The sequence below is a fragment of the Crinia signifera genome, chromosome 1 (assembly GCF_055691185.1).
Source record: "Crinia signifera chromosome 1, ASM5569118v1, whole genome shotgun sequence".
NCBI classification, from domain to species: domain Eukaryota; kingdom Metazoa; phylum Chordata; class Amphibia; order Anura; family Myobatrachidae; genus Crinia; species Crinia signifera.
In genome coordinates this window covers 240878468-240891240 of record NC_139217.1, presented here as the reverse complement: position 1 = coordinate 240891240, position 12773 = coordinate 240878468, and the positions used below count along the sequence as shown (strand labels likewise).

General features: G+C 39.8%; 1 protein-coding gene across 2 annotated transcripts in view; it reads left to right on the top strand.

Annotated features, from left to right (window-relative positions):
• The window catches only part of SSBP4 (single stranded DNA binding protein 4), a 360544-nt gene that overhangs the window by 338552 nt on the left and 9219 nt on the right, over positions 1 to 12773 (top strand). For both annotated transcript variants that reach the window (XM_083179459.1, XM_083179460.1), the window contains 7 exons: positions 1512 to 1582; positions 1750 to 1817; positions 2200 to 2245; positions 3633 to 3668; positions 4338 to 4392; positions 6642 to 6712; positions 11651 to 11729. In XM_083179459.1, coding sequence (XP_083035585.1) covers positions 1512 to 1582; positions 1750 to 1817; positions 2200 to 2245; positions 3633 to 3668; positions 4338 to 4392; positions 6642 to 6712; positions 11651 to 11729 — 426 coding nt within the window. The remainder of the gene's footprint in view (positions 1 to 1511; positions 1583 to 1749; positions 1818 to 2199; positions 2246 to 3632; positions 3669 to 4337; positions 4393 to 6641; positions 6713 to 11650; positions 11730 to 12773) is intronic.

The window sequence follows — 12773 nt, the reverse complement described above, 5'->3', positions numbered from 1 at the left end:
GCCGGCTGCACGGCTGAGTGTTCTGTGCATCCCTGGCTCCCGGGCAGGTACATGAGAATCTGCTCTATGTGTATGTGGCTTCTCTACAATGGGAAACCCCTAAAGAAAAATTGGGCAAATGGTGACTTCAGTCAGTATTCACTATTGACGTCTCACGTATTTTAAGATTAAAAGGGAGGGAAACTTAGGGCCTTATTCAGATCTGAGCTCAGTACAAATGTGTTCGGAAAATGGGCAAAACCATGTGCACTGCAGGTGGGTCAGATGTAACATGTGCAGAGAGAGTTAAATTTGGGTGGGGTGTGCTGAAACTGTAATCTAAATTGCAGTGTAAAAATAATGCAGCCAGTATTTACCCTGCACAGAAACAAAATAACTCACACAAATCTAACTCTCTCTATACATGTTATATCTGCTCCACCTGCAGTGCACATGGTTTTGCCCATTTTCCGACCACATTTGTACTGAGCTCAGATCTGAATAAGGCCCTTAGGGATAATATCAGAGTATATCTGGAATGAAGTCTTAAGTAGCCTATGCGAATCTACCCCCGCAGTTTGATACCAGCAAATTCAGTTATTCTTGCTTCTTACTACAGAGTATATACATTATACCGGAACATCTTCTTAGAATAAGGGATAGAAATGATTGGAATTGCCCTGAATGTGGCTTGGCTGAGGGGAATTTTTGCCCTTCTGTGGCTTCCTTTTAGGAAGGTGTAATTCATGTCATGGTGAATACAGGCATAGCACAGGATGTACTTTCCCCATAAATGTGCACCTTTGCAGTAGTAGTGGAAAAGATACTGGATAAATATGCTAGATGATGTCAATAACATGTTTGCAAAAGTGCATCCGATCTGTTGATGGCATCTGAAGGTCCAATTGTAAGAACCTGGACGACTTTGGTGAATGAGACAGCCCATGAATAATGTGTCTATTTAGCCAGGAAAAATAATTATTTATGAGCAGATTGGCTTGACTCGATATACAGCGGTAGTAGGTAGCTCGCTTTCAAGCCAGTTATTGCTGTGTCAGGTCAAATAATTATGTATATTCAATCCATCAATGATAGTCCCTTGCAAGGGACGCTATGGCGATGTACAGTAATGTATCAAAGATGTAATAAGGGTGGGGTCTAAGGATGTCCTAATACTGCTATGCTGATATTATGCTTTATTGGACTATCGTTGATGGATTGAATATAAAAAGTTATTTTAAATATCAATAAGGAGGCCCGGTGCTGGTTTTTCTAACAGGTTGATATAACCTTTGGATTTGGACTTATATCGATCTATAGATATAAAGATGATAGATATAGATAGATGCTCTGTAAAAATACCAATTTGTGCTTCCTGTAAGTTCTCTCTCTCACATTCCCTTTGATATGTAGGACAAGTACATTTGTAAATATGGTTTGTTTTGTAGTGTCTACAATTTTACAGTACATGTTAGGTAAGGATGATAGAGTTTCCAAAATATGTATACTGACATTTAATGCTTGTTTTCCAGGACATCCAAACATGGGAGGGCCCATGCAGAGAATGAACCCACCACGAGGCATGGCAGCTATGGGACCTCAGGTAATAATAGTCTGGAAATACCTTTGTAATAAAATCAAAGGATGATGCCAACAGTAAGAATTGTTTAATTCATATTTTGATACATCTATTTGTCCTCTGTTCATATAACTCAGTCAGGAGTTACAGGATAAATTGAAACTAATGGAATTTATTCTTATTGTGTTCAGAACTACAGCAGTGGAATGAGGCCTCCTCCAAACTCGTTAGGTGGTCCTGGCATGCCAGGAATGAACATGTAAGTACAGGCACAACTGGCAATAAATTATGATGAACTTGCATGAAAATACTAGATTTATGGGCAACAGCTTTCTGGGTGTCCTCCACCAATGGTTAATACAATCGACAGATGGCAGCACTCATAAGAAAAAGAGGGGTCACAGGCACCTCTCAAACCATTCATTTCAGTTTATGTAATAAACCTTCCTGGAGAAAGTTTGTAATAAATACTAACTTCAAGCAAAGAAGTTAACTATACATGTGTCACAAACATGTGACCTTTCTTTTTTTTCCTCAGAGCTGCAACCTGCCTAGAGTGTGTAGGTGTGGGTGAGTGGGTGTGTGGGTATATTTGGTGGGTGTAGATAGATATAAATATTTTTTTTCTTTTCTTCTTATAGGGGCCCAGGAGGGAGAGGTCCCTGGCCGAATCCTAATGCTAATTCGGTAAGTGCTTTTTAGTAGTATGGAAACTCAACAAATCACTTTGATGGCAATCTATCATCAATATGCAATTTAATGCACTACAAATGATATAGTTAAACTAGTTCATGATTCATCATTCCAAATCCACAATATTCGAACTGGTTGAAAAAAACTCTGTATTGAATTCTGCTGATGACGTCTCGAAGAAAAATAGATCGATATCCTGTAATTCAATGTACAACTGTGTGTAGTGTATGTAATTTATTATCATTGTTTCCAAACAGCTCCGTTAATTACTTTGCCAAAATCGCGCATGGTTATCACTTACAGTACAACCTTCCAGAAATGAAGGGATCACAATATACCCTTGTGAAAAGCTGGGTTTTGGAGGTCTCAGTGCCACTGGGCATAGAGGCCCTAATTCAGGACTGCTCGCTAAGCAGTGGTCGTTTGCTGATTAGCGAGCAGCTTAATGCCACCCGCCTCCTGGAAAAATGTCCGCCCCTCGCATGGGGCCAAAGGTGATAGTAATCATTTGATGGGCGCTGATCATCAAATGATTTCTCAACCCTTTGGAAATAAGTCGGCCTTCACTTAATTTTTTTTTTCCCGTCGGAGTCCACCAAAGAGGGGGGCGGGGTGCTAACGTCATGTGACATCTGCCACCTGCACCCGGCAGGCATCGGCCACCTGCGTTCCCAAGGAACACTCAGCATTTTTATGGAGACACCCATAAAACACTGGATGTTCCCCTGCTCTGAGAATCGACATGTGTGACAAGACATCTTTTAGCTCTTTTAAGATTTAGTGCAGATGAACTTCATGCAAGACAGAGGGGGTTTGCAGGTGCACTATGCACTCATTACTGCTAACATATATTCCTTTTACAATTCATTTCTGAGGTTGTTAGCATACATTTGGCCAAAGATATCTACCTGCCCACCACGTTAAGGTCACCTCTTTAGAGCAGGTCCCTAGCGCTATGGGGTTCATGCCTGGGGTGCAGGGCACCCCCAAACCAGTCCAGCAAAGCCACCCCAGGGCATCACATAAATAAAATATAGCTGTGAAGTGTAATAGAATGTAAAGTGTCATAGAATGTAGGGTATGTGTAAGCAACTAATAGTTATAAAGAGTGTGTCAAAAGTAAACAATTGTGAAAAAATATGTGAACAAATACATATAAAAAAGACGTACATAGAAAAATTGATGATATATTTATGTGAACTTCATGCAATGCTGATTTTCATTTATTTGCTTGTATAAATTAGCCAAAGTGACATGTTGACCGTCCTTGGCATTGTGCATCCTGAAATCGCACTGGTGTCTTTTTGGTGTAAATCTGTGTTTACCTACAGTATTATGGCTTATTGCTCATACTGTAGTATTCATTTTGTTTTCCATACAGATAGCGTATTCATCATCATCACCAGGAAACTACGTGGTAAGAGTTTTTTTTCTTTGGGGTTTTTATGCATATATATTTCTCCATTGTCATAGTATCCCATTTATAATGATATATTCACTTATCTCCAGGACAGTTCTCTGCAGAGCTGTACCTAGTGGGCCACGTGTCCTTGACAAAGTAAAGGACTTGACACCCCCCATCATCCATATAATACATTATTGCTTATAACTTGACCACCCATGCAGCATAGATCATATTATTATTAGGGGAAAGGGGGACAATAGATTTAGCAGCTTTTGAGATTATCTGCAGTATCAGTGGCAGGAAGGTATGGTTATTGGGGGGGCAGGAGAGGTATAGGAAGGGAGGTGGGAGGATTGAGAGGCAAGATGTGAGGCTTGAAAACAATATGCAAACAGGGGGCAAAATATAGATAATGCAAGGAGGGCATGACCTGAGTTATAGTGTAGGGAGGGGGGTATAACCTGAACAAAATCAATATAGAGGGGGCACATTCCTCTGTAACCTGACCATGCCCCCCCCCCCCCCCCATAGCGATGTTCTGCAGGGTATAGTCAGAAGAACAATACTATACTAAGAATACCAATGCAAAAAAGGCAGTAATAGTCAATCATGGGCAACTCCTCATGTTTACATTGTACTATGCTTGTTAACGTCATTATTATCTCTTATTTCTTTATTTAGGGTCCGCCCGGTGGTGGTGGTCCGCCTGGAACTCCCATAATGCCCAGCCCAGGAGGTAATACTAATTTCATACATACTATAGTTTGATACAAATTAGTTGAGTGATGGGATTTATAGACATTTTCTCAAATTGTTTTCTGCCCAAAGTTGAGCTGGTTATATTTAACCTACTGTTACTGTTGTACAACAATGAGGTTCTAACTCGGATTCTAATATATTTTGGAATAAACAAATGAAATCTGCCCTATGTATGGGCACTGGGGTCAGTCATATACCTTAGCTTATCGGTGAGAGACAAATTATCTTCTCTGTTTATATATATAAACAGATAAACTATAATTAAATTATAGTTTTATATAATAATAATAATAATAATAATAATTAATATTTAAATAATATTTTAAAATATTTTAAAGTGGCGGGGGCGATGGACTTACACCCCTGTGCTGTCACATGCTTATGTGCAACTCTGCATGCAGCAAATATCCAATTCTATTTCTGTGCAGGCAATGCGGCTGACTTGCATATAGCTCTGGATCAGACTCTGAATATTTCCACAGGGAAAATCTTGTGTAATATAAATACATGTATTCTGTGTTCTTTTTTCTACTATGAATAATGTACTACTTTATGGAGCAATGTCTCAATCACAAGTACCTTCCAACTTGAACTTTCTGACTGAACCATATTAGTAGTGTTATAAGAGCAGACTGTTTACATATACAAAACCAAGAGATCGTTGCCAAAATGTGTTCTCCTGACATGGCCTAATCCGGATAATCAGCGTCCAGACAACAATGGGACTTGTCCTCCTGAAGCATTTCCATGGTCCCATAGTTGATATTTTGGCCAGGGATTGACTTCTTCCATCTGCTTTTGGGATGTGCCTGAAGAAAGTAGGTCACCAAGGACAGAGAATAGGAGCAGGAAGGATCAGCCAGCTCCATAGTATCATGGGAGACGCAGCAGGGAGATGCAAGCAGAGCTTGTTGTCAGCAGCTTATTAATACATCCAGAGCCAGCCTTAGCCAATTTTATGCCCTAGGCAAAATGTTGGCTGGTGCCCCCTAGCACTGCCGCTAGGTTCACCTCTTATCCAGCATCCATCTCCCAGCAAAGCATCCATAACCTAGCAGCAGCCAGCAAGGTGCAAGGTATGTGGTGCACATGGGCCCCACACACTGTACACCCTGCACCCATTTTATTCTACTCACCTGTCCATCGGCCCGGCAGCACAGTGGTAAAAATCACTGGGAAATGTGTATATATATATATATATATATATATATATATATATATATATATAGACAAGGGGGCCCTCTTCCTAATGTTGGCACCACACACGCACGCGCACGCACACACACACACATATACATTCTGTTCCCCTACACACACATACACCATAACCTCACAATATATATCACACACTCACTCACTGGTCCACCAGTCCCTGCACACTTTACCTTCCGGTTGAGGGACGACTGAAGGATCCAGCCACAGAACAGTGGGCAGGACCGTGCTCAGATCACCTGGGTCCAGGCAAAGTTGGGGGCATGGCCAAATCATGGACCCCCATGGCCTATCAAGCTACAGGAGACCAATAGCAGGAGCCATTATCCCTCAAGGGGGAGGGGGGTTCTTAGTGGGGAGCTTCTATGCCTCTGCCAGTGCCCTCTATCAGAGCCGGCTCTGAGTACATCGGTAGACCATGAAGATATCACACTGAAGCAGCCTTATTTGCATACTGGGGCAATCCCCATCATCTGACTTATGGCACTGGCTACAGTAACAGTTATTACTATACATTAAAAAGGGTAACACTGGTGGGTTTAGCAAAATATAATACGACTACTGACAGTATATGATAGATGCTGGCTCCCAAAGTAGGAGGCAGCACATGAGCAAATCACAACACAGCTGCCTGGCAATAAATGCATACAGTAACAACCAGCTTATAGAGTAGCCGCATTTGTATTATACAGTTATTATAATATGATAGCATTTGAAACCTAATAACAGTTTTATTTAGTGGTTTACATGTTTGATTGATGGAATCATACTATATGCAGGATTTATGGGGCAACAGTAGCTTCTTGTTGGGCTGTTTGTTCACATGCCCTCTAAATTGTACATATACACTGTATCCCTGCCTCTCTGCAGTCTGGGAGTGCTCAGGAAGCAGAACCCAGAGCAGGGCCTCAGTGTCCTCCAGTCAGCGAGGAGCACAAGCATTTACACATTGATTGCGTGTTAGGAATTAGATGTAGTGATAATGTTTGCTCATTCTTACCATGCTTCCTGCAGACTCTACAAATTCCAGTGAGAACATGTATACAATGATGAACCCTATAGGACCCGGCGGGAGCAGGCCAAACGTAAGTAACCTAGAGGCACATGATTGATAAGATACTGTAAATGCAATGTATTACATACTTTACCCCAGACAGAGGCTTGCAGTTTGTCTCCTTAATTACTGAATAAGGGCCTGATTCATGCTTCTACACAATGAAGACTTTTTTTTTCTGCAAACAAGACCACACGTACTGCTTATACCTATCGATACTGACAGAAAGATACCGTTTGTGGGTAGTAACAGGGTGAGGTGTTAAAGATGTAGGAAGATAATTTATGGGCATGTTGATAGCTCAGGGTTGCCGACCCTCCCGGAATTTGCGGGAGTCTCCCGAAAATCGGGTCCCCCCTCCCAGCCCCCGGAAGGGTGGGCAGCCCTCCCGGAATCAGGGGGACCCCCACTGAGCCCCCCCCCCCCCCGATCGCGGCATTTAAATGCCGCAATCCGCGGGTCTCAGAGGAGGGGGCGGAGCTAAAATGGCACAATCGTGTCATTTTAGCCCCGCCCCCTCCATGGAGATCAGTTATTTCGGCTATTTGCCATAATAGGGGCGGGGCTTAATGACGTCACCGTTAAGCCCCCGCCCCCGAACTCGTAATGAAAGATTCCTCTCCGGGCTTCTCCCATCCAAATTAACTGAATAATTAGGGTAACTTATTGGCAGCAAAACATATTCACTATGTTATTACTAAGTGTTCGAATATATTTAAATCATTTATGTTAAAGAAAAAAAAAAAACGACCTAATATTTTAAATCCACACCCCTACATGATAATGCAGTTACTTCTAGTGTATCTTCTGTAAGTACATGTATGTGCTTTTCTGTTGTTTTTAATGACAAATACATAGAGTTATAATCTAATGTTTCAACTGTATGAGTATATCATAGAGCCAGATGACCAGGGAAAATGTCAGAAACTAGAAAAATAAGCAAAGAATTTCTCACAGTATTGATTGATTCCTATGAGATCCAATACAATGGACAATGAAATCAATTAGAACTCATTTGCACAACACAGAGTCATAAAATGTAGGCAGTCATTGTGATGAATTAAAAGTTTGGATGTCAGAGAAATGAAAGAAAAAAAAACATTTTTGCATCTACTGTACCTCACTATAATATCAGTCTGATCTCTGCTAAGGTAGACAAATATGGCACAGCAATATGCTGAATATACCTTACGTGTGCCTTACGTCTGATTCCTGTCTAACCTTTCCAGACATTGCTGGAGTGCATGCTAGGCTAGCACTCCAGCATTGCTGAGTCTTAGAGCCATGTGGGAAACATCAAAACCAATTGAAGAACTTACTTGATCCGAACGCACTTGATCCAACCATGTGTGATGCATATGTGACGTAATTCTGGACACTTCACAAAGGCTGGGAATGTCCAGGAATAGTTTAGGCAGATGAACAAACGAAAACATTCAGTTAAAAACATTTCTAACACTTATAAGACAAATGGTATTGCAGATCTTTTCTGAAAGCACTAATTGCCTGTAGTTTGTTGAATCCACCATATTTCTTTTTGTCAGTCTGGTGTAAAAATCAACTTTGCCAATCACCATGAAAAACAAATGCACATCACAAAAGTATAAGCAGTATAAGCAGTGACAGATTACCGTTCCAGAATGTGGCCCAGAATTCATGTCTGACCATTAGGAATACGCCTCACCTGATTAGCTGGATGATAACTGGAAGCACGCAGTACTGTGGCTTTTCATAATATAAACAACAGCAAAGCATACCTCCCAACAGTCCTGTTTTTGGCAGGACCGTCCCATTTTTTGGGGGGACGGTATCCTGCTTCGGGCACCGGAGAAGTTGGGAGGTATGGCAAAGTCTCATCAGATTTTTGATACTCTATGAAACCGTACTGTACATCAGAGTTATTATTTGTCCAATCCAGTTATTGTCTGCTTCGTATGTGATCATTGTAAAGCTAAAGATGTATTCATGAAAACAAAGTCTTTTTAAACATGGATGGTAGAAAAACCTAGATAAAAAATATTGTGTTTATTTAGAAAAGGAAGGAGTGTTATAGTGGGTACACACGGTGCGATTTTACTTGCGATTCAATCCCGATTCGATTGGGATCGAATCAGGATCAAATCAAATGGTGCGCAGAATGCATTTGATTTGACTATATAGTACAGTAGTCTTGCCTGACAAGACTATTTTTCTATTTGATTTACACTACATGGGAGCGTGCATTGGGATCAAATCTGCATCGAATGTAGAAGAACCATCCGATGCCCATTCGATTTTCTATTCGAGTTTCTATTCTATTTTGCTACTACAAGCAAAATTAAATAGAAACATGTGCACATCTCATTGTGTGTACCCTCTATTAAGGAGGGAAGGGCGAGAAACATGGAATTCCAACAGACAATGCAGTATCAGAGATATAGATGCCAACAAATCACAAATAAATGGATAAACAAAAACTTCAACAAGAGAAAATAAACAAAAAAATGACCATGGCATCCCTGTAAAAGAATTGCAGAGATTGGAACTGAAGAAGGACTGTATCGGGTGCTGGCTGACCAAAAGTAGAGAGCCACTTCATTAATTATATACCATGTCATGAGAATCCATATGTCCATGCCTTATTCTTGGTGATACTGTGTGGAAATGTGTCACCTTTTGATAAACCAAATGGATGGAGGTGTTCAAATATGTTTTTAACGGTGCTATTATTGGTTAAGTAAACCTATGGTTATGACAAGAAATATTAATGGAAACAATATTTGAATACCATTGCTATAAATCAGGCATGGGGAACTTTCGGCCCTCCAGCTGTTGTTCAAATACATATCCCTGCATGCCCTGCTACACTTCCATCACTTTGTGTCACTGGCCTAAAATTTCTGTATATCCAGCAATACTGTTTATTTGAAAAATCCTACACACAAAGTAGGTCTCGTTAATTTTAAGTACATTTATCATTTCTATGAGATGTTCAGCTTGTGCACATTACCACTTTTTGTATTTATTTTGACAACAGTTGTATATATATAGAATGTAATAGAAATAGCTCCAGTCATCCACCAATAGAGAATGCTGCCTGACTGCTCTGATTGTGTGACCGCTGCCCCTAGATTTGTCAGACCCTGGGAAGCTCCCAACTTACCCTGCTTTGAAGAGATATACCAAAGTCAGTTCATCACTTCATCCCTCAAATTCCAGATTTGCTTTTTCCAATCTCTGGCTATTGGGAATATTTCATCATTATTCAGCACATGTGCTTGGTAGATTTGTCTAAGGAACAATCCAACAGTTCAACCACAAAATAAGATGGCCAGCATGCATGCAGATACTGTATTTGTTACTCTGCGTATTTAGGCATGGCTGCTAGTCTAGGGAAAGATGTTGTGGAGGATGGAAGAAACTAGTCTTCCCTGTCTATCGTGATTGTGAAGCATTTTACCTGGCATATCTAACTTGGACCATCGTATTGAAATGTTCTCAGAATTTCTCTGTTGTATATTGCTCTATATACTGTATAGTGTTGCCTTTAGAGGAGAGTGAAGGTAGATGGGTAATCTGCCAACCAGAGACTCCTTTTCCATAGAGAAGGGGAATCTCAATATAATGATGGTGAAACTTAAGGATGTTCTATGGTTCTTTGGTAATCAATGGAAACAAATCGAATTTATGATGTCTATGATATACACCCATGTCTTTATCTTAGTGCTGAATAATGTGGATTAATTATCATTCTTTTTAGCTTTGGGTCTCTTTTTAAAAAAAACATAGGAATTTAAGAGCCTCACGGGAAATGTCAATAGTAAGATTTTAAAACTATACAGAAAGGGGGCTATGGTAGGTACATCTACCCTGCCTGCTCTCAAAATATATGCAGTCCTCTATACAGACTGTGTGAAGGCCGACTGGACAACTTTTCTCTATTAACAGCATGTAAGTTACAGGTCATGGTTAAGAAGAAAAAGCTGTCCAGATATAGGTGGTTTTACAACATGACAGGGGATTCAAAGTTTATTATCCAAATGAAATTAGAAGAGAGATGAGAGTCTTGCTGAGGCGGTGGAACATGCTGTCTGCATATAATGGTATTTTGTCCAGAAGTGTCACCCCCACTCTGTCAGGTCAGTCTCATTTTGGCAGCTGGATTAGAAAAGGAAAGATTAGTGGGGAGAGAGGGGAATCCTGAGTATCTCACTGACTGCACAGGAGTCTGACTGACATCATTTTATGCTGATATAATTATAGTCTCTAGTCTCAGTATTTTGACACTTAAATAATAAATGATAATTGATTTTCTTTTTGCCTTTTGTATTGTACTTTGCAATAAATATTAATAGCAGTGGTGATTATGAAAGTGCATACTTTGGGTATTTCTTCTAATGTTGCTGTACTGTAGGTTGATTTAATCCATCTACTCCTGAAGTGGAGATTTCATCTGATATGGAACTAACACATTATCAGTCTCTTTGTGACTGAAAACATGTATCAGACTAACCCAATCAGTGTCGTTGTAATATACATGTGGTCACTATCGGCCTGTGTGAGTGGATATCTGCCAACCACACTGAGAAGCCCTCATGTAATCCATCTGCTCTGTCATGGCTGACAGTGTCTATGTCTACAGTCAAAAGGTCGACTATGTCTACATAGACACCCTTAAAAAAGAAAAACCTCATGTCAACTTTTTCCCATGTCTACCTTTATATTGTCAATCTTTTCCTTGTGTGAAGCAACTTTTTTCATGTGTTGACCTTCTGCCTGTCAACCAACAGTGGTCGACCTATTGATTCATTGTCGATCTAATGATCCACACCCATCTGAGCTGTAAGCAGCCAGGTCTGCCCAAGTTGCCACTTACATGGAAAAGCTGATCTTGTTGCTTTGTTTCAGGCCAAGCTGTGTTTACTTCCAGAATTGTAGAGGCCTTGTAATGCAATTTCTGTACATTTTTGTAACCAGAGCTCTCTTGCAGTTCCCAATGGGTCCGGGTCCTGATGGCCCAATGGGAGGAATGGGTGCAATGGAACCTCATCATATGAATGGATCATTAGGTAAGAGTATGACAATGAACTAGAGCTACTGTATGTGTGTATTTCTCTGTATGCTGCAGAACTGGGGTTCTGAAAATACGCAATAAATAATACCTGAAGAGGCAAAAGGATGACGGTGTTATATAACAATATTCAAAATAAAGTAGCTTAATAGATGAAAGGTCATGGCCTAGGCTTCATGGGAACAATGCTATTTTAAATATTGGTAGTCTTATTACTGATATACAGTATGTTGTGGATAGAAGTGCTCTGTCCATTTATTAAGTGCTAATATTTTACTTTAACTGACTCTTAATACATCAGTTTCTTCAAAACATAACATTTTCATCCACTCGCCTCTTCATTTATTTCCATATGTTTCCATATACTCAAGATTCTAATAGCAACTTTGTGTCTGACATAATAATGAATCTAACAATGAACAAGTAAATACTTATATTTCAGTTGTCACTGTGGCTAATAGCAAAATAAGCTACAGTAGGAGAGAAAAGTGAAACATTGTATGTACATAATACATGAGGGGATAAATCCATACAGCTTAGACAATGCTTCATAGAACCCATTTCTTTGTGATCAAAAAACAAACAAAAAAGTATGTAATAACATTTTAGCGAACTATTATAATATCTCTGTAATCAGCTATTTGAAATATATTAAAATTAGGAAAAACAAAAACATTACAAGTAAAATAAATTCTAGCAACCGTCTTCATTTCAACAACAAGAGAAAATAAAATGACAATATATAGCACAACATTCAGGCAGATACTGATTTTGTACTGTGACCATTTCCAGCGCTACATTCGCACATTATGATGCAACAGTGGCATCTTGTGGCAATTGCTACAACTGCAGGTTAGCAATAAAAGACTAGATAAAAAATAAACTGGTCTGATACAAAGAAGTAAAATTCAAATAATGCAACTTGGGTATAACAGAGTAATGCAAATCTGCTAGTTTTAATTTCTGAAATACAGAGAAAATAGTAGTCAATGTGGTTACCATTACTTATACAGTTCCAGGAAAGTAAGTCCATTGCCATCTA